General features: G+C 45.0%; 2 protein-coding genes across 2 annotated transcripts; both read left to right on the top strand.

Annotated features, from left to right (window-relative positions):
• The first annotated feature begins 3,392 nt into the window (after positions 1-3,392).
• On the top strand, positions 3,393-7,949 carry LOC124702226 (argininosuccinate lyase, chloroplastic-like). Its single transcript, XM_047234350.1, has 7 exons — positions 3,393-3,737; positions 4,155-4,418; positions 5,020-5,136; positions 5,998-6,146; positions 6,678-6,969; positions 7,099-7,263; positions 7,489-7,949. The coding sequence occupies exons 1-7, from the start codon at positions 3,426-3,428 to the stop codon at positions 7,738-7,740; spliced, it is 1,551 nt and encodes a 516-aa protein (XP_047090306.1). The 5' UTR covers positions 3,393-3,425; the 3' UTR covers positions 7,741-7,949.
• Positions 7,950-8,705: 756 nt separating this feature from the next.
• Positions 8,706-9,865, top strand: LOC124698089 (outer envelope pore protein 16-2, chloroplastic-like). The gene is made up of 6 exons (XM_047230611.1): positions 8,706-8,837; positions 8,981-9,032; positions 9,181-9,252; positions 9,379-9,413; positions 9,504-9,537; positions 9,654-9,865. The coding sequence occupies exons 1-6, from the start codon at positions 8,715-8,717 to the stop codon at positions 9,863-9,865; spliced, it is 528 nt and encodes a 175-aa protein (XP_047086567.1). The 5' UTR covers positions 8,706-8,714.
• The last annotated feature ends 12,090 nt before the right edge of the window (positions 9,866-21,955 follow it).

Genomic DNA, 21,955 nt, shown 5'->3' with positions numbered 1-21,955 from the left:
TTGCAACTGAAATCTGGAGTCCCATCAAATCAGTGTATGGCGTCAAACTGAATCTAAAGAGTTTCAGAAGTGTTAAGCAATGGTAACTCCAGTTGAAGCTTCCTAGGTCCATCCATGCCACTATTTTCGCTGTCACAATCAGACACATATGGTAAACTCGGAATCGTGGATCGTTCATGTAAATCGCTCTGAAAAGATGGTAATGCAAATCTGCCGAGCAATGCAAAACATTGGCGACTCACCAGCGTGATGGCGCGGCGAGGCACGCCGGCAAGCGTCGGGATTCAAGAACAGCGAAGAACCATGGCTGGGAGATCTCTAGGGCGCGGATCCCTGGAGCACAGAACTAACATAAACTCACTTTGGAGACGATCGGGTGGATAGGCCAGCGGAGACGCGGTGGTAAAGCCATTGTCCACGGTGGCGATCAGGCGGATGCGGGGAACGGGGAAGATGGAGATGAAGGCGAGGCTTGGGCCGATTCCTCGCGCAGGGACGACCGGTGCGGTTGCGCTGAGCCGCTCATTCACGGTCTCGAGGCAGACGGCGGGGACGGGTGGTGTGGCTAGTGGACTCAATCTGACATATTTACGCTTTCAATAAATAAAACAATTCAGTACTTTTTAGTATTTTTCAATACTTATTTTTTTGTACTTTCCAGTACTACATATTTTTCCACCGTTGGATTAGCCTGGTTCGACGGTTCATAAAATCGCCAATCATGGTAAAACTTGTAATAAAATAATAGCACTTGATGTGTCTAGATAATCTCAGTTTAACATTAATGATAAATATTATAACATTATGAACAAACATAAATATCTATAAACAATATTTTATTCTCTTCACCTGTGATGTAATTTTCTCAATGCCATTTTATAAGGTGTTAAAAAAATTTGGCACAAAAATTACCACATGCTAATTCAATCTTCATTGCCCATGCGTGATTTGTTTGCCGATACTCCCAAACTTAAATTTTGTGGAATTGTTGGGAGTGACCTTGCTCAACGAGCTAATGTTATACGTCCCGAAAATGCCGCTCATTTGAATTTGATCAAATGCGAACCACTTCAGCAGCTAGCTTACTACTACATCAATTTCAGAAAAAAACAGATCGCAGATGGGACATTCACATATAGAAATATCTGCGACAGTTTTGTTTTGTCCTAGTCTCTAGTCTAATTGTCCCGGTTAATTTAACTTCCCGGAGTAATCAACGGAATTAATCATCATAATCGTGCCGTCGATTAAGCGGCACTACTCCAGACGAGCTCACCACGCATCATGCAACCCACACGATCATGGCTGCAGAGGTATGCAGGTAGTGCAGTGCACGTAATAAGCCGTAAGGCACGGACGCACGGGCGCGCGCGCGTAACAAAATCCTGCCCCAACCTATGCGCACCGCCACGAACAAACACAAACTTCCAAAGAGAGGCGCGATCTCCGGCTGCCGGCTCCAAGACATCTACCGGCAGGCATGTCGTCGACGCCTCGCGGTCGGTCATCGTCCCGACGCCGCACCCGGTGCAAGTGCCTCGGCGGCGGCGGCAGCGGGGGCAAGCCCTCCACGCCATGCTGCTTCAACCCGCTGAGGTCCCTGTTCCGGTGTCCCGGCCGGGGCCGCGGACGCAGCCGCAGCCGCAGCAAAAGCCGGAACCGAGCGGCGCCATCCAGGGTCTCGTCTGACGTCGGCACGGAGCAGCAAGGCCAGGAGCCGTCCTTCTTCGTCTACTCCATGGGCAACGCCCCTGAGAACAACAACAAGAAGAAGAAGCACAGGAAGGCGCGCCTCCCGTCCATCCGCTCGTGCTTCCGCAGCAAGAAGAAGGAGCGCAAGGCCAACGCGCGCCGCCAGCCGCTCACGCCGGCGCCGTCGATGGTGACGCATCCGCCCCGCTCCCCGCCGGCGCCGCAGGAGAGCACGCCCGCCGTGGCGGTGACGCAGACGCAGCCACCTTCCCCTGCGTTTGCCGAGACCGGCAACGTCAATTCGCCGGCGACGCCCGACCGGAGACCTGCGCCGCCGGGCCCGCCGGGCAAGCAGCCGTCGACGGACTCGGCGTGGCCGCCGTTCACGCCGCAGAGGCAGCACCAGGTCGAGGGGTTGCAGATCGTGGAGGTTGCGATGGGCGACCGGCTGTCCGCGCACGACGCCGCGCTCATCGAGATGGTCGAGAGCTCGATTGACGACTCCGCGGAGTCGTCCATGAAGTCGTCGCTGGAGTTCATCAACGAGCCGTCGCCTCAGAGACCGGTGAAACCTCGGATGGTGGCCGATAGGGAGCCGGCGGTGGCGGTGAAGGCCACGGTCAGGGAGGCACCGCGGTTGTGGCTTAATGGCAATGCCGAGAAGGCCGGGACCGGCGCTCGGTTCTCCGAGCCTCTTGTGATGGCGGAGGCCAATGAGCTGTGGGCTCACGACATCGCCTGCAGCCGCGCCCACGCTGACATGCTCGCCGACACGGTAAGTTCTCTGGCTCGTCGACGTCGATCGTTTGAAGACCTCTTTTGTTTGAACTTTGAAACAAGAGTGGATAAATGGAGGCCCCCGTTAGCCCTTCATTTTGAAAATTTCGAAAATCTGAAAAAAAATCTTAGATGTACCCAATGATGGTGTCTACAAACATGTAAAATCTCAATATGAAATTCTTAGTAGTTTATGCTACACAAAAATGATAAATGTGTGGATCTGAGAATAGTGAATAGTGCACATTTCAAAACTATGAAATCTGCCAGATTTTTTCATTTTTGTGTAGTCTACAATACAAAGAATTTTACATTGAGATTTACACGTTTGTAGATTTCATCATTGTCTACGTCTAGGATATTTTTCAGATTTTTTTGAAAATTAAAACTATGATTTTTTATTTAAAAAAAATAAAAAGCTACATGTAGCTCGGCCTCTGTTCGCAGTTTTCGCTTTGAAACGTCTTTTTTCAGGGAGAAACGTCTTTTTTTAAGTACTCCCTCCGGTCTCTTTTAATTGACTCGGATTTAGTACAACTTTGTACTAAATTCAAGTCAATTAAAAAAGAACGGAGGGAGTAGTATACATAAATAGATACTCTCTTAGTTTGGAAGATTTTATAAAATTTAGATGTATTCATTATTATTTAGTATCTAGATACATTTAAAGTTTGATAAACCTTCGATATATTTCATGAGACGGAGGGAATATATTAGTTTCACATCAGATATTTTAGTTTGAGTTTTAACTACTGTTAAATTCTATCAAGTCCCCTGCCGATTGAAAAAAAAAAAAATCAAGGTTCTACTAAAATTAACACTCAAGCTGAAGAATAAAATAGGGTCCAGGCCCCAGGCTAACCCCTAATTGCCTGAACCCCAATCTACTGTCCATTCCCAATTGCCTGAACACCCGACCGCGCCGCCGCGCCGCCGCGAACATCGGCGTCACTCTTATGGCCGCCACCTCCCAATCCCTCCTCTCCCCGGCGCCTCCCTCACTGCCCCGCGCCCGCCTCGCCTTATCCGCCCACCGCGCCGTCGCCCTCCGCCGCCGCCCCGCTTTCCCGGCCGTCGCGGCCGCCTCTACCTCGATGGCGTCCTCGGAGAGCGACGAGAAGAAGGAGTCCAAGCTTTGGGGCGGGCGCTTCGAGGAGGGCGTCACCGACGCCGTCGAGCGCTTCACCGAGTCCATCTCCTACGACTGGCAGCTCTACAAGTACGACATCATGGGCAGCAAGGCCCACGCTTCCATGCTCGCCGCCCAGGTAGGTACCTTATGTGCGCTCCACCTCGGCGGCATTGGGACCGTCTAGATTTTCGACCAGTTAGTTCTCTGCTTGGACGAGTCCGCGGCGAAGCAGCTTCTGGTTTTCTTCTGCCAATCTGAGCTTAACCTGCTGATGGTTATGCTGGCAATGCGTTCGACGAAATAACTAGCTTGGCAGTACTGCCTTTGGTGTGGTCCGGATCTGCTAGAGAACGGTCTAACTTGATTTGAAGCATCACATTGAAGGATTATTGGATTAAGGGTTTAATCTTTTAGCAAATTCGGGGCTTAGGTTTGCTTAACCCTATTTTGCCAAATATTTAATTAGTGCATCTTCCTCTAGGTTTTTGGTAGATGTTGATTGAACCAGTGCCCATCATATTCGAGTGAAAGTTCTGAATCATTTGCGATGCAGGGTTTGATAACGACTGGTGATAGGGATATCATCTTGGAGGGCCTAGATCAAATTGAGAAGCAAATTCAAGATGGCAAGTTTGAGTGGCGAAAGGACAGGGAGGACGTGCACATGAACATTGAGGCGGCTCTGATTGAGAGGGTCGGTGAGCCGGCTAAGAAGCTACATACTGCTAGGAGCCGCAACGACCAAATCGTGACGGATCTTAGGCTGTGGTGTCGCGATGCTATCGACAAGATTTTGATTCGCATCAAACAGTTTCAGGTTTGTCCTTGAATTAGCTTTGTGATGTTCATGGTCTTCTGCTTATAACATGTCTGAATATACATATTGTTTTCTGGTGTTGCATTCATTGGCTTTGTGCTCTTGAAGACGTCATTAAGCATTATGGATTCTTTACTTAGTGTTATGATCTATGCTAGATCCATTGCTATTTTTATTATTTGGGTCTGGTACACCACCTTGGATTGTATGAAAGCTAATTGAACTGTTAGATTATTTCTATCGACTTTTTTGAGTAATGCTCTTCTGTGGGCAATAAACTCCGAAGATTACTTCTCCACTCTCTCTAAGAGGGAGTAAGGTAGAATACACCTTCTTGAGCTTTGTGATAAGTGGACATTTTTCTTAGGCTGTTCTTCATTGTGCATAAACAGCTCCTCTGCTAGGTAGAGTTCGAATATTTATTCTTGTTTTGGATCTAATTTATCGTATGTTCACTTATGCTGATAATTGATAATATTGTAAGCTATCCCGCTTTGTAGATACGAACACTTGATTTCTTCCTTTTTCTGGCAACTTTTCCATGGCGTCTCTATAAGACACTTTTATTGATAACATCAACATAATTCTTATTTTTTTTCAGGTGTCTCTGGTTTTGTTAGCTTCAAAATATGTTGACTTAATTGTCCCTGGTTATACTCATCTTCAAAGGGCACAGCCTGTTTTGCTGCCACATCTTCTCTTATCCTATGTTGAACAGGTACCCGCATTCTCTTATTTCACAGACTGTCTGTCTTATTCATGGCTAATTTCTGTAACTACAATGTAAACAAATCTCTGAATGCCCCCTTTACACTCTAGTAATTGAATTAATCTACTCTAACTCATCATAGTTGATGTGAGAATTGTTCAGGAGTTAGTACTGTTTGCCACATTAGGTCTGTTTTTTTACTATTGAAAATGATTATATGAGGATCTGGTGTGCAATACGTAAGTTTTTCATTGTTATAGTGAACATTCAACTTAGCCCATCCGGCTGTAACTTAGCCATATCCCAATACAGTATCTAAGGAACTAGCCCCCCCCCCCCCCCTTTTTTTTTTCCTTTGTACATATTGTTATGTAATCTAAAATGTGAAGGAAGAGCACTATATGCGGGTGTTTTTCATAGTCTGTCCTGTCTTTGAATTGTTCACCACTATCTGCCAGGTCAGATCAGCTTGACACGCAATGAAAAATTAAACTTACAATCTTGCATCTTATGGTTAACCTCTTGCTATGTTTCTTGTGCAAGGGTGTAACAGTGTTTCAGATACTTTTACTAATTTCCTTATAATATTACTACCTCATTCCTTTTAGAATGAAGCTGTAACACAGTTTGAAGCTTTGAACCAAAACACAGAGGACTAATCCTGCCAACTGTGCTAATAAACATTTGTCCATTTGCCAACTTAGTCTTTGAGTGATTAGCGTATAAGCAGAATAAGTCATACTACTATTTTGTGGTGAAATTTTAATTTTGGTGGGATCATGGCTCACCTTTGACTGAACTAAGTGGTGCCCTGGAGTGGCAATATACCTGGAAATAAATCTGATGTTATTTTTACTGTACTTTGCGCAGTTGGAGCGTGATGCAGGACGGCTGATCGACTGCAGGGAAAGAGTGAATTTCTGCCCTCTTGGTGCTTGTGCTTTGGCTGGAACTGGACTTCCCATTGATAGGTTCAAAACTGCTAAAGATTTGAACTTTACGGCTCCAATGAAGAACAGGTAATTTACATCCTTGCTTTCTTTAGTAGTGCGAACATGTATAGTAGATAGCATGCTGTCTGTGCTATGTCTTGCTTGAATTATTAACAAGATAAGAGTTAGTTTAGTGAGTTGCATACCTAACACCCATAGATATTGTGTATCTTCTAAAATGAGTCCCTATCTTTATATGCAAGCGCACATGAGCACTTTGATCCCAAAGTAAAGCTAAGTAAAAATTTTGGGCCTGACTACCTTATCATTTTGTGGATATATAGTAAAGAGATGAGATACCATGCAGAAGTTTCAAATAGCCAGTTCTTGTTAAGTTTCTTGTTTATACATGCTTGATTGACATGCTCAGTATTCTGGCCGCGACTCCCATTCCCAGCCTTAGTGATGGAATATTACTGTTCAATTGAAATTCAATGCCCAACCCTTAGAGTAAGCAAAAATAATTGAACCAACTATGTTTTTCTCTCTGATTTCATCCTTTTGGGTTAATCCCACTTTTTTTTTTTTGTTTCGGCATTTGTTTAATCTTTTCTACAGTATTGATGCAGTATCAGACCGTGACTTTGTATTGGAGTTTCTTGCTGCCAATTCAATTGCCGCAGTTCATCTTTCACGCATTGGCGAAGAGTGGGTCTTGTGGGCATCAGAGGAGTTTGGCTTCTTGACACCAAGTGACTCGGTTTCAACTGGAAGCAGCATTATGCCACAGAAGAAAAATCCAGATCCAATGGAGCTTGTTCGTGGGAAATCTGCCAGGGTTATTGGTGATCTCATGACTGTCCTAGTCCTCTGCAAAGGCCTTCCTCAGGCCTACAACCGTGATCTACAGGTGCATCTCATGCTTATAAAATAGTTAGAAATTCTTGAAGTATGTAGTGAGTTTGCTCAAAATAGTTAGAAGCATGTTGAACCAGGCTTGTTTTTGTGTGTTAATTCTGAAAATTTCTTATCTGAGCAGGAAGACAAGGAACCCTTGTTTGACAGTGTGAAGGCCATATTAGGAATGCTTGAAGTATGTAGTGAGTTTGCTCAGAATATCTCTTTTAACTCGAAAAGAATACAAAGTTCGCTGCCAGCTGGTTATCTGGATGCAACTACACTAGCAGATTATCTTGTGAAGAAGGTAACACTGTTTCCTCTCCTTAGTCCAAACTACGCGGAGCTTTACATACGAACATAACTTTGGACACATAAGAACTAGCCCACATCCTGCAATCAATTTTTTTTGCCCAGAGTATTACAAATTAATTGGTTCTTTTAGTTTTTGTTGCTGCTCTGTGCAGCTCCAGGTATCCCTGCTCCGTTGTTTACTTCTCTTGCTGAGTTATTCTGTATTTCTCCATGACAGGGCGTCCCATTCAGAACTTCTCACGAGATAGTCGGGAGGTGTGTAGCTCTATGCGTGTCGAAGAACTGTCAGCTGACAGAACTTGAAATGAATGACTTGAAAGCAGTTCACCCTGTCTTTGAGAGGGACGTCTACGCCTATTTGGGCGTCGAAAATGCCGTCAACAAGTTCATATCTTACGGTTCTACAGGTTCAGAACAAGTAAAAAAGCAGCTTGAAGATTGGCGCGTTCAGCTTGGGATCAACCCATAATTAAGGCGCAGCATCTAGCATCAACAGAGGAATAAACTCCGGAAATCTTGTATGGCTTTTAGTTTTGGGAGGTGAACCATATGTGTTATGAACTTGTTTGCTGGACGACGGTCAGCTGTTGCTTCATTTGAGAATTAGAGTGATCCATGTAACTACTCCGTATTTCTTTCGTAAGGCAGATGCAATCGAATTAAAAAGGCTGTGGCTGATTTTCGGTGATTCTTCGCTGACAACCCCAACACAGAGGCGTTTCGGTGCACAGCATATAAACTGACGTGCAATTTTGTCTCGTTACGATTCCAAATTAAGTGTCGCAGTTTTCTTTCTTTCAAAATACGCGAACTGACAGTAGATTATGTCTAGATATGTCCATAAATGGACTAAATTTAACAAGATTTATGACACTTAATTTGGAACACAGTTTTTATTCTAGAATGTGTGAACACACACAATAAAATATATTTAGATACATCCATATTTAGACTAAATTTGACCAAATTTGCAAACTGGGAGACTATATTTCATCACTCTAGCTGGCAAATGGCCTAATTTTAGTGCTCCGTGCATCCTCTTTCCCTCCCGAGTCATGGATACTGAATGAGAGAAAATATACCATCAAAAGATGCTATCGGGGATACTGAAAGAGAGAAAATATACCATCGAAAGATGCTATCGGAGTGCTCGAAAACAGGTCAGACCTTTGGATTTGGCAGGCCCCGTAAATCACGAGCGCACCAGAGCACGTTCCAGAAGAGTGCCACGAGTAACCCGGAGCCGGCACGCGTCTAGGTCGCTGGCGTACGTGTCATGTCTCCTTGTCCATCTGTTACCTAGCGAGCGCTGCTGCCCCGTGCTTCAAAGTTCACTCGCTTGTTTGGCCTCTTGCCGTACTTATCATTCTCCCCGCGCAGGTCGTGAAATTCTCTCGTCCATAGCCTAGCTTAACAGCAGAGAGCAGAGGAAAGAAGAGGAAGATGAACACCGGCGAAACACGCAAGTTCGTGGACGAGGTGCGCGGCCTGGAGAAGAACTGGATGCTCGACCTCGGCCACCCCCTCCTCAACCGCGTCGCCGACAGCTTCGTCAAGGCCGCCGGGGTATGAAGTTATGAACCCCTCGCCTCGCCTCTCTCGCTCTCCATTCTGCTACGTTGCACAGTATTCTGTATCCTGTGATGGCCGGGTTACTTTGTGATGAACTGAAGATTCGAAGCGTGTGACATTTCCTCCTGCAATGACAGATCGGCGCGATCCAGGCCGTCACACGGGACTCCTACTTCATGGCCATCGAAGGTAACTGACAAATCATTGATGCTAACGCCGATAGAACTAGCTCTTTGATTCACTCAAGATAGAGCTGCTGGTCAGTCTACCTGCTAGTAGAGGATTACTGGATTAGGCTAGCTCACTCTGTTGTTGGTTCCCTGTCTTGCTTCTGCAGGTGAGTCTGGGGTCACCGGATCGGTGTCGGACGCAACTGGAACCAGGAAGCGAACGTTCCCGGACCTCAAGGGTAACACCACCACCAGCTAGCTTGTATTACCATGGAGATTAATCTGTCGTTTGATCTATATATATATACTGAGTTCAGTTGATTCACAGTCTGTTTCTAACCTTTTCTTTCTTGTGACGGCAAAAGGAGGTTCGAACAACAGTAAGTCAGCCGAGGCCATGGTAAGCCAGCAGATCGCACTTCTTGCTACGAAATTGTAGCCTCTGTCATTACTTGTTCCTTACGATATTTTCTGTTCCTAATTTCCACAGGTGAAAGGCGTGAGCAAAGAGTCCTTCCAGTGGGGTAAGCAAACAGTGATTCATATATACTTTTTTTTTTGCGATAAATTCATATACTCTGTCGCTGCTGGTTCCTGAAAATTTCAAGCGTTGTTACTGTTGGAGATAATTTCGGTGCAGGGCTCGCGGCGGGGATGCACTCCGGCCTCACCTACGGCCTCACGGAGGTGCGCGGGACGCACGACTGGAAGAACAGCGCGGTGGCGGGCGCCGTCACCGGCGCGGCGCTCGCGCTGACCTCGGACAACGCGTCGCACGAGCAGGTCGTGCAGTGCGCCATCACCGGCGCTGCGCTGTCCGCCGCCGCCAACGTGCTCTCGGACGTGCTCTGAGGCGCGCGCTCGTCTGATGGCGCTGCATTTGAGCGACGGATGCTGCACTGACCATGTTCCCTTCTTACGATCGTATCAGTGTTGCCAGCTCCAATAATATTCCAGCTGTAAATGGTGTACGCTTTGCCTTTGGACTTAGAGACTGGTAGTTCCCTTTTCATGCTGCACTATTTTCGAACAACTTTATTTATGAAATTTTAGGACTACTTTGTTACTGGGTACCGCTGTTTGTCACAAAGTTGAAAACACATATTGTCAGCTACCAGCCTAGCTCAACTGGTTGGGGTGTACAAACCTAGCACCTGAGTTTTAATTCTGACAAACGGACCTGATACTCATGCAATTTATCTTGAGGCCTATGGCTGGTGAGCATTCCTAGCTGGTGAGCATTCCTAGTTGGTGCAGAGGCCCTGGCACCCTACCCTCCCCTCCGCCTCCAGCCCCCAGCGGACCCTCACCCCCGCCGATGCTGCCGTCTCTGGTGATGATGGCGGCGCCCCTCCTGTCGAAGGACGAAGGGGTGGAGAGGGCTTCCACGACGGTGCGACACGGCTGCGTTGGCTGTGTCCACAGCCAACGATGCACTTCGCCGATCGCCATGGAGAAGTGGGTGGTGCGTGGCGGCCTTCGCCTCCGGCGGCGGTTCTGTGGTGGCGGCGATTTACGCATGATTTGGCTCTTGGACCCAATTCGATGCAGGATTCATGGTTTCGACCAAGCCATCGTTGGTGCTCCGCGCCGCCTTCTTCTTCTCTGGTGATCCGACGAGAGTGACTGGCAGCGTGGAGGTTGCTAGTCTAGCTTTGATGGTGGCGTTCCTCGGGTTTCTATCATACGAAGATGAAGATCTGCTGGCGGCTAGTCTACCTTGATCTGGCAGGAGTGATGAGTTCCGGAAAGCTCCGTCGGCGAATGAAACAGTGTATTTTTTGCCTAGAGTTTGCTGGATCGGGTGGTATTCGATCGCGCGCACCCATGCTTTTATTATGACCGTTTGGTTCTGGAGGGAGCTTTTATTATGACCGTTTGGTTCTGGAGGGAGCGACGCGAAGCTATATTCTGTGTTGACATCAAGTGATTTTTTGGTCCATGATGAGGAATATCATGAAGGTCGGATTGAAGGACTAGCTAAGGAAGGTTCAAGTCTCTGTAATGTTGAGGGACTTGTTTGGCATTCCGGGCTCTGCAGAGGTGGTATGAAAGTGGAGGCCGCAACACACGTGAAGTTCATAGTCCTACCTTTTAAGGTGAAAATCCAAGGTCTAGCCGTAACTGGTTGTGTCTAACAATGACCTTGTTGGAGCCATTGTTTAAAGCGGGGACTATCTTCAGAGTGAAAACTTAAGATCTTTGGTCAGACGGTGACGACGCTGGTGCATCGTTCCCTTCTTGGAGGCGTCGCTTTTGAAGAGTGTATTTCAGGTGTTGTCTTGGTGGTGGATGTATTGCTGTTGCTAGGTCTGGGATGTTGTAGCGGGACTTTTGTTTCTTAGTTTTCTTTTCTCTTTTTTGGCTGTGTTCATCCGTACTGCCGTTAGGATGTTGCGTTGTTGCAGAGGCTGGATGTAATTGGTATCTTTTGATATTAATATATTCCTTTTATCGAAAAACCATACCTACACATGCAGTACGAAATACATACACACATGATACGAAATATATACACATGATATGATTACATGATACGGAATACATACACATGATATGATTATATCAGTACCAAACCATTACTTGACCTTAATGTCTGAATCGAAGATAAGATGATATGATTATACCAGTGCCAAACCATTATTTGATCTCAAATGTCAGAACCAAAGATGGATCAAAAGCTAGTTAATTAGCAATCTAAATTAAACCGATAACATAGATGAGAAATGCAGTCACGATGAGCAGCATCAGGACGAAGACGGTCTTTATCCGATTCCTCCTCATCTCTCTCATCTCTTCAGCTAGATAGTGTTGGAGATATCCCGAGAGGCAACAACTGAGTTGTTATTATTATATCTTAGTGTTCATGATAAATGTTTACATCCCATGCTATAATTGTATTAATTGGAAACATTAATACATATGTGTTTTGTAAATAAACCGGAGTCCCTAGTAAGTTTCTCGTTTAAGCTAACTTTGTTGATTAATTGATGACCAAAGTTTCCTGATCATGAACATTGGATGTTGTTAATAACAAGATCATATTATTAGGAAAATGATATGATGGACACACACCCATAGTAAGTATAGCAATCAGATCAAGTCAGGAAGTATGTTGGAGGCAGGTACACCATTTTCGCAGCTGCATCTACACACAGTACAACACTATGGAGGAAGCGGAAGCTAGATACGCGCACTATCTGTAGGGGTTGTAGCATAGAAAACAAAAAATTCTACCGCAAGAACGAATACCACCAAGATCCAATCTAGGAAAAGGCCAAGATCTAATCTACTAGATCTATGCAACGAGATGGATGAGATACGTACCCTCAAAGATCCAAATTGTTAACATATAAGATCTCGTGGATTGATGTAGTCCTACTCTTGCCGAACTCAAGTTCGAGATGAAGTCCTTCCAGTGCTGCAAGCAGGAAGCACTTCCGTATTCGGTCACACGTACGGTGTCGATGAAGACGTCCTCTCCTCGTTTCAGCGGGCGGTGGATGTAGTAGATCCTTCTCAGAATTCCAGCAGCACGACAGCGTGGTGGTGGAGAAGAATTCCTGCGCAGGCTACGCCAAGCCGGCGCAGGAGTAAGGAAGGAGAGAGGGTGGCGGCTAGGGTTTCAAGGGAAGGAGTTGGGGCAGCACCCTTGCCCCCTCCCCTTTTTATATAGGGGAGGGTGCAGCCATAAGCTGCCTTGGCCCCTACTTTACCTCCTTGGGCCGACCCACAGAGAGGAAACTTGCCCCTCAAGTTTGGCTGGTTGGGCCTTTTAGGGCATGGTGCGCCCAGCCCATTAAGGCTAGGAAGCACCCCTTCATCCCATGTGGCCCTCCTGGGGTGGTGGGTCCACCGGTGGCCCACCAGAACCTTCTAGAAGCTCCGATCAAAATACCGATATTTTTTTGAACCTCAGAAGATGACTCCCCTTATATGAATCTTATTATCCGGACCATTCCGGACCTCCTCGTGATGTCCTGGATCCCATACGAGACTCCGAACAACATTTGGTCTCCATCTCATATTCCATATCTACTTAAACAACATCGAACCTTAAGTGTGTCACCGTATAGTTCGCGAACTATGCAGACATGATCTGGACACCTCTCCACCAATAACCAATAGTGGGACCTGGAGATCCATAATGGCTCCTACATATTCAACGATGAATTTTTGATCGAAAGAACCATAAGCAATTGTTAGTAATTCCCTTTGTCGCGCGATATTTTACTTATCCGAGATTCGATCATCGGTATCTCTATACCTAGTTCAATCTCGTTACTGATAAGTACTCTTTACTCGTTTCGTGTCATGACATACCTTGTGACCTAGTCACATGCTTGCAAACTAATTGAATGCCATTTCACCGAGAGGGTCCAGAGTATATCTATTCGTCATTTGGATGGACAAATTTCACTCTTGATCCATGAGCTTCAACTATCACTTTCAGAGTACCCAATGCCACCTTTATAACCACCCAGTTACGAAGTGGCGTTTGATGTTCTCAAATTATCTTCCGGTGTTAGTGATTAACATGATCTCATGGGCAAAGAATTTAAGTTACTATGTTCTTGAGAGTTACAACATAGACTCCGGAAACTCTGCCCTTGTAAACGACATACGACGACATCTCTATGCATAAGATAAATAATATACGTCAGTAAAGCAAATTCATACATAATATACGACGTAGTGCCACAATATTTAAAAGAAGCCAAGTACCAATAGATGAGCCTCATATAAAAGACACACGATAAAATAGGTAAACCAATAAGACCAAGTCAAATGTGCAAGCAATATGCATGGACGTATAGACAAGGTCCTATTGGCTCCCTCTTTCATTAGACGGTGCCAGAGTATAATCATCGGCAAGTGTAGTTGAATATAAAGACACACGGCAAGAGGTCAACCAACAAGATCAAGTCAAATGCGTAAACAATGTGCAAGATCAGTTTACAACACACGACTTATAGATCATTCAAAACTAAACCTAAGCAAGTTCATCATACAAATTAAAATGCACGAGGGAACGGTCGGAGGCCATCAAACGTCATGAAGTCCAGGTAGTCGCCCTGAAGATGACAGAGCTCTTCTATATGCCACTAACTTGGGTTTACATGCCCAAAGTAGAACAACTCCTCCGAACTGCAGACATCCTTCCAGATGAGTTGCCCAAGCTTATGCTGAATGCGATACAACTCCAATCTGAAATCTTCCTCGCTATAGTTCGCAAAGTCCCTGACCCATGTTGTGAGACTAGATGGCTCCACAAGTAGCCGATAATCCCGTACAAACTCACGTGTGTGATGGATTGCGTAGAGTGCCTCCATCGTGCTATCTTTTGGTTGCTTCACGCAGGGGAACTCTTTTTTGTGGCCGAATACACACCTACCTCTGATAACTACTTCTCTTTTCAAGCCGTTACCCTTCAAGTAGTAGCGGTTTATAGAATCATCTAGAACGTTCTTGATGTTGGTGTAGTTTTTCAGTTTCGCACTCCCCAAGTCAAAATACACGGCGTGCGAGTGTTGGATCCACAAATCAATGAGGGTGCAATATTGGTCTCTGTGCAACACAATTCAAACAGACCATTATATCCTCAACTCAAACATAATGAAAGAGATATATACGAAGGCATCTTGTGGCGCTAGCAAGTGACTTACTCGAGAAAATAAGGAAGGACAAACATTTCTTTGTCCTTATTCACCAAGAGACTTTCGATGTAATGCATCGCATTGAGTTTGTTCTCATGGGTGACCAAGTAGCTCTCATACAGGTAGTACGGGTACGCTATCGCCAAGCTCGGGGATAAGTCTTGCTCTTTTCTGACCTGGTAGGCCTCAACAAGCGTAAATAGGCGAACAAAGTTTTGGTGGAGTATATTCATGTGAAACATGAAGAATATGTCTTCAAATCTCAGGAAAAACATGTCCACGGGGTGTTTATCGACAAAGTCCAAGCCCTTAGGAATCGTGACGACAAAAGGCGGGTATGTTGGAGATTCCATGGAAATAAGACGTCTTTCTTCTTTAAGAATGATGTCATGCTGACTCTTCATATCACCCGGTAGCGTTAGGTACTTGTCCCACAATAACATAGGTTCACCCGCCACATGATATTGTCGGTCTTGTGTGTAGATCTTGTCCACAACCCGGTTTGTTTGGAAAGCGACATAATCCTTTCTCTTAAGTCTTTTCCGTCCTTTTTTTTTCAAAGCAGGCTTGGCAGGATCTGACGCCACATGTGATGGGGCGCGGCAGGATCAGATGCCACATGTGTTGCAGGCTCGGCAGAACCAGACGCCACATTACGTTGGTACTTGGGATGTAGCACTTATCGACCTCCGGCAATCCGATCTTCGATCGATTGTATCAAGATAGGAAGGTTGCCGTTGACCCTATTTTCCGCTTGGCTTTCGACAATGGTGGCCATGTTTTCTTTCAGGGTCGCCAATTCTTTCTTGACTACATTAAGTTATTCTCGGAGGGTGTGGACCGTGTCTGCATTTTCTTCTTTGCATCCACGCAAACCGCTTAACGATGACCCAGTGACAACGTCATTGCGTTTTCCGCAAAACGACATGGCTAGCTAACACTAATCAAAATTGAAAATTATTAGTAATCAAAAAAGAAAATCACCAAAAAATTTGGCATGACCTTTGCTAAAAAAAGGACATACGGAGTGCTAGAAATTTGTCGAAATGGAAATTAATCAACATTCGGACAAAACATCAACAACTTATATGCATGTAAAATATCAGGTATATCCATGTAATCACCGCAGCCAATCAAGCATATCTTGTGCAATCGGCAACTCGTATTAGCATTTCATTGAATAGGTGAAGGGCGTGCAGTTCTTACCGGGTGGGGGCCGGGGTAGGGGCGTAGCGCGGCATGGTCAGCGGCAAGGAGGCGCGACGCGGTTGGCGGTCGGAGGCCGGCGAGGGCGAGGCGCGTTGCGGCGGGGGTCAGAGGCGCGGCGCGGTCTCGGCGTGGAAGTCGACCACTCCGCCATCATCCAAAGAGATTGGAGCGATAGATGTGTGACTCGGGGAACTGAAATGCGCGTCTGGGGATTTTGGTTTACGTCAAAATAATAGCAGCGGGCCGCATCGGGGTACGCTGCCACTATTGGAGATATGCCCAAGAGGCAATAATAAAGTGATTATTATAATATCTTTGTGTTTATGATAAATGTTTGCATACCATGTGAGGACCCACAAGTATAGGGGATCGCAACAGTCTTTGAGGGAAGTAAAACCCAATTTATTGATTCGACACAAGGGGAGCCAAAGAATATTTGTAAGCCTTAACAGCGGAGTTGTCAATTCAGCTGCACCTGGAAACAGACTTGCTCGCAAGAATTTATCGATAGCAACAGTTTTATAGCAAGTAGCGTAGTGAAATATAAGCAAGCAGTGTAATAAAGACAGCAGTAGTGATTATAGTAAACAGCGGGATTAAAATACTATAGGCATAGGGATGGATGAACGGGCGTTGCATGGATAAGATAACTCATGTAATAATCAAGACAAGGCATTTGCAGATAATAATAAAACAGTATCCAAGTACTAAATAACCATAGGCATGTGTTCCGTATATAGTCGTACGTTCTCGCAATGAGAAACTTGCACAACATCTTTTGTCCTACCAGCCGGTGGAAGCCGGGCCTCTAGGGAAACTACTGGTAATTAAGGTACTCCTTTTAATAGAGTACCGGAGCAAAGCATTAACACTCCATGAATACATGTGATCCTCATATCACAGCCTTCCCCTCTGGTTGTCCCAATTTCTGTCACTTTGGGGCCTTGGGTTCCGGACAGCAATATGTGTATACAACTTGCAGGTAAGATCATAAAACAATGAATATCATCATGAATCAATAACATGTTCAGATCTGAAATCATGGCACTCCGGCCCTAGTGACAAGCATTAAGCATAACAAGTTGCAACAATATCATAAAAGTACGAACAACGGATACTAGGCACTATGCCCTAACAATCTTATGTCTATTACATGAACAATCTCATCCAATCCCTACCATCACCTTCAGCCTACAGCGGGGGATTTACTCACACATGGATGGGGGATTCATGGATGGTCGATGGAGAGGCGTCGGTGGTGATGATGGCGATGATCTCCTCCAATTCCCCGTCCCGGCAGGGTGCCAGAACGGAGTTTCTGGTCCCGAAATAAGGTTTTCGATGGCGGCGGAGTTCTGGATGTCGTCTGGCAGATTGGTCGAACCCCCGTGCATTTTTAGGTCAAGGGCTTTAAGTAGTCCAGAGGGGAGCGTCGGGGGCTGGCCGAGGCGGCGTCACCATAGGGCAGCGCGGCCTAGGGGCCCACCGCGCTGCCATATGGTGTGCGCACCTCGTCGCCCCCCTCCGTCTCGGCTTCTGGCTCCGTAAGTCTTCTGTGAAAATAGGCCCATTGCAATTATTTCCGGGGATTTTCCTGAAAGTTGTTTTTCTGCACAAAAATAAGACACCAGGGCAATTCTGCTGAAAACAGCGTTAGTCCGTGTTAGTTGTATCCAAAATACACAACTTAGAGGCAAAACAATAGCAAAAGTGTTCGGGAAAGTAGATACATTTTGGACGTATCAACTCCCCCCAGCTTAGCTTATTGCTTGTCCTCAAGCAATTCAGCTTAACAATCGAGTGCGATAAAAGAACTTTCACGAACACATTTGCTCATATGATGTAAATATTCTCATTATATGGACGAGTACTTAGGCAATTCATAATAAGATAAATGCAAATAAAGTCATCTAATAGTTATGTCAATCATGAAAAAGATACCAACAAACTAATAATAAGCATCATGAATCATATCTATCGGCAGGATTGCAATGTTCATGAAAAGATATGATAAAGTGGTATCTCGCTTGCCCGTATTTGTACAACAAAATATAAATGCCCAGGCACCTCTGAAATTCATGGAAAGACTAGAAGTAAAGATTATCAAAGATAAAAGCATCAAAGTTATACCGCAGTTAACCATATTCTGGGACAAGCATATTACAGTAAGAATGATAATTATGCTCTGAAGAAGGTGCTCAAAGAAAGGATGGTGACTCAACATAAAAGTAAAAGATTGACCTTTCGCAGAGGGAAGCAGGGATTAACATGTGCTAGAGATTTTCACTTTTAAAACAGAAGTAAAATTGTTTAGAGAAGTGTTTGTTGTTGTCAACGAATGATAGTGGATACTCTAACTACCTTGTCAACCAGACTTTTAAGAGCGGCTCCCATGAAGGACGTTATCTCTACCAGCAAGGTAGATCATCCCTCTTCTCTTTTGTTTACACATGTATTTTAGTTTCATTATGGATGACACTCCCCCAACCTTTGCTAACACAAGCCATGGCTAACCGAATCCTCGGGTGCCTTCCAACATTCTCATACCATGGAGGAGTGTCTATTTGCAAATTAAGTTGCTTACTGACAAATCAGGGCAAAACATGTGAAGAGAATTATTAATAAAAGTTAATTAATTGGGGCTGGGCACCCGTTGCTGACTCTTTTTGCAAAATTATTGGATAAGCGGATGTGCCACTAGTCCATTGGTGAAAGTCTGTCAGGAGTAAATGACAAGGTTGAAAGATAAAACACCACATACTTCCTCATGAGCTATAAAACATTGACACAAATTGAGAAGTACTTTAAAGGTTTTAAAGGTAGAACATGAAAATTTACTTGGAATGGTTTGAAATGCCATGCATAGGTATTTATGGTGGACACTTTGGAATAACTTGGTTTTCAGGGGTTTGGAAGCACGAGCAACATTCCCGCTCAGTACAAGTGAAGGCTAGCAATAGACTGGGAAGCGACAATCAAGAGAGCAATAACCGTCATAATCATGCTTGCGACAAAATAGAATTAACGGAGGTATAAAAGTGATACAAGAACTCTGAAGCAAAGTAAATCATCGAGGCTTAATTGACTTTTGTTTTTCAGTCATATGCATGCGTGAGCATGTGCCAAGTCAATCCAAATGAATTATTCAGAGGAGGATACCACAATGTCATACCTATCTATGAATAAAACAATGCAAGCAAATATTTATGACATGCTACTGATGGCGTGTACAGCACACGTCCGTTGGGAACCCCAAGAGGAAGGTATGATGCGCACAGTAGCAAGTTTTCCCTCAGAAAGAAACCAAGGTTTATCGAACCAGGAGGAGCCAAGAAGCACGTTGAAGGTTGATGGCGGCGGGATGTAGTGCGGCACAACACCAGGGATTCCGGCGCCAACGTGGAACCCGCACAACACAACCAAAGTACTTTGCCCCAACGAAACAGTGAGGTTGTCAATCTCACCGGCTTGCTGTAACAAAGGATTAACCGTATTGTGTGGAAGATGATTGTTTGCAGAAAACAGTAAAACAAGTATTGCAGTAGATTGTATTTGATGTAAAGAATAGGACCGGGGTCCACAGTTCACTAGAGGTGTCTCTCCCATAAGATAAATAGCATGTTGGGTGAACAAATTACAGTCGAGCAATTGACAAATAGAGAGGGCATGACAATGCACATACATGATATGATAAATATAGTGAGATTTAATTGGGCATTACGACAAAGCACATAGACCGCTATCCAGCATGCATCTATGCCTAAAAAGTCCACCTTCAGGTTATCATCCGAACCCCTTCCGGTATTAAGTTGCAAACAACAGACAATTGCATTAAGTATGGTGCGTAATGTAATCAATAACTACATCCTTGGACATAGCATCAATGTTTTATCCCTAGTGGCAACAAGACATCCGCAACCTTAGAACTTTCTCGTCACCGTCCCAGATTTAATGGAGGCATGAACCCACTATCGAGCATAAATACTCCCTCTTGGAGTTAAGAGCAAAAACTTGGCCGGAGCCTCTACTAATAACGGAGAGCATGCAAGATCATAAACAACACATAGGTAATAGATTGATAATCACCATAACATAGTATTCTCTATCCATCGGATCCCGACAAACACAACATATAGAATTACAGTATAGATGATCTTGATCATGTTAGGCAGCTCACAAGATCCGACAATGAAGCACATAAGGAGAAGACGACCATCTAGCTACTGCTATGGACCCATAGTCCGGGGGTGAACTACTCACTCATCACTCCGGAGGCGATCATGGCGATGAAGAGGCCTCCGGGAGATGATTCCCCTCTCCGACAGGGTGCCGTAGGCGATCTCCTGAATCCCCCGAGATGGGATTGGCGGCGGCGGCGTCTCAGTAAGGTTTTCCGTATCGTGGCTCTCGTGCATCGGGGGTTTCGCGACGGAGGATTTAAGTAGGCGGAAGGGCAGGTCAAGGGCGGCCACGGGGGCCCCACACGCTAGGGCCGCGCGGGCCCCCTCTAGGCCGCGCCGCCCTAGTGTGGCGGCGCCCCGTGGCCCCACTTCGTCTCCCCTCCGGTCTTCTGGAAGCTTCGTCTAAAAATAGGCCCCTGGGCGTTGATTTCGTCAAATTCCGAGAATATTTCCTTTGTAGGATTTCTGAAACCAAAAACAAGCAGAAAACAAGAATCGGCTCTTCGGCATCTCGTTAATAGGTTAGTGCCGGAAAATGCATAAATACGACATATAATGTGTATAAAACATGTAGATATCATCAATAATGTGGCATGGAACATAAGAAATTATCGATACGTCGGAGACGTATCGCACCCCCAAGCTTAGTTCTCGCTCGTCCCGAGCGTAAACGATAACAAAGATAATTTCTAGAGTGACATGCCATCATAACCTTGATCATACTATTGTAAGCATATGTAATGAATGCAGCGATCAAAAAAATGGTAATGACATGAGTAAACAACTGAATCATAAAGCAAAGACTTTTCATGAATAGTACTTCAAGACAAGCATCAATAAGTCTTGCATAAGAGTTAACTCATAAAGCAATAAATCAAAGTAAAGGTATTGAAGCAACACAAAGCAACTTTCAACACAAAGGTTACTACAGTAGTAAAAACCTTCAAAAACTAAAGTAAGAAACCTACTTAAATAAAAATAACCGAAAGAGAAACAACCAAAACAAGTGAAACAAGTATGTACAAATATCCGGCAATTGTAATATGCAATGAATGAGTGATGCTGGCATACCTCCCCCCAAGCTTAGGCTTTTGGCCTAAGTGGAGATCAACCCCAGCGAGGGTCAGGGTTCCACGCTGGTGGATCATACATGGCGTGATCGTAATAAGATCCCTGTGCCGAAGAAAAGGATGAAGGCTCCACATGCCCGAAATGATGATGTGAAGAACTTGCTGCGTCGGATGACAAGTCGAGGGGTTCCTCGGCCTCCTCTATGCCGTCCCCTGCGTGATGGCCGCACCTCTCTTTGTATGCATCAAGTTCATCTTCTGTGACCGACCAACCGTTCCTGGAATCAAGGTTAAACAAAGCAGGTGCAGGCAATACAACTAGCCTTTCAGATTTAATTACTCTCCACTTTTTCTTGAAAAAGGTTATCTCATAGGACAGGTTATTAAAGTTAGACCGATTAGAAACAAATTCATGTTATCATGGAAACAATATCAAGTTTCTCTACAGAGAGCTGAACATCAAGAGGGTGAGGTTCTACACCATGCATAGCTAGCAAACGAGAGGCAATGAGACCTCCACAAATTCCTCCTTTATCACGGTTAGTAGAAAGTCTAAATGCTATCAAAGCACCCAAATTATAAGTTCTATCATGTTGCAATGCAGCAGCTAAGAAAACCAAGTCATGGATAGATAACTTATTTGCATTCTTTCTAGCAAGAACACACTTGGTGATAAAGTAAGCAAAATAGCGAATAGATGGGAGTTGAATACTACAAATTTTACCACTCTCATCTGAGAAGCTTCTCCCTTGACAGATCATCTCGTATAGATTCAAGAGTTTCCGTGGCATCCCCCTAATCTTCTCACATGATCCCCATTGTGGC

The sequence above is a fragment of the Lolium rigidum genome, chromosome 3 (assembly GCF_022539505.1).
Source record: "Lolium rigidum isolate FL_2022 chromosome 3, APGP_CSIRO_Lrig_0.1, whole genome shotgun sequence".
Taxonomy (NCBI): Eukaryota; Viridiplantae; Streptophyta; class Magnoliopsida; order Poales; family Poaceae; genus Lolium; species Lolium rigidum.
The sequence above is the reverse complement of the archived record's forward strand: the minus strand, read 5'-3'. Positions and strand labels throughout refer to the sequence as shown.

Coding starts and splice junctions, on each gene's coding strand:
- LOC124702226 (XM_047234350.1), top strand. CDS start 3,426: ATGGCCGCCACCTCCCAATCCCTCCTCTCCCCGGCGCCTCCCTCACTG. Junction 6,147..6,677: donor ACGGCTCCAATGAAGAACAG/GTAATTTACATC, acceptor TCTTTTCTACAG/TATTGATGCAGTATCAGACC. Junction 7,264..7,488: donor CAGATTATCTTGTGAAGAAG/GTAACACTGTTT, acceptor TCTCCATGACAG/GGCGTCCCATTCAGAACTTC.
- LOC124698089 (XM_047230611.1), top strand. CDS start 8,715: ATGAACACCGGCGAAACACGCAAGTTCGTGGACGAGGTGCGCGGCCTG. Junction 9,033..9,180: donor CTACTTCATGGCCATCGAAG/GTAACTGACAAA, acceptor TTGCTTCTGCAG/GTGAGTCTGGGGTCACCGGA. Junction 9,414..9,503: donor GTAAGTCAGCCGAGGCCATG/GTAAGCCAGCAG, acceptor TAATTTCCACAG/GTGAAAGGCGTGAGCAAAGA.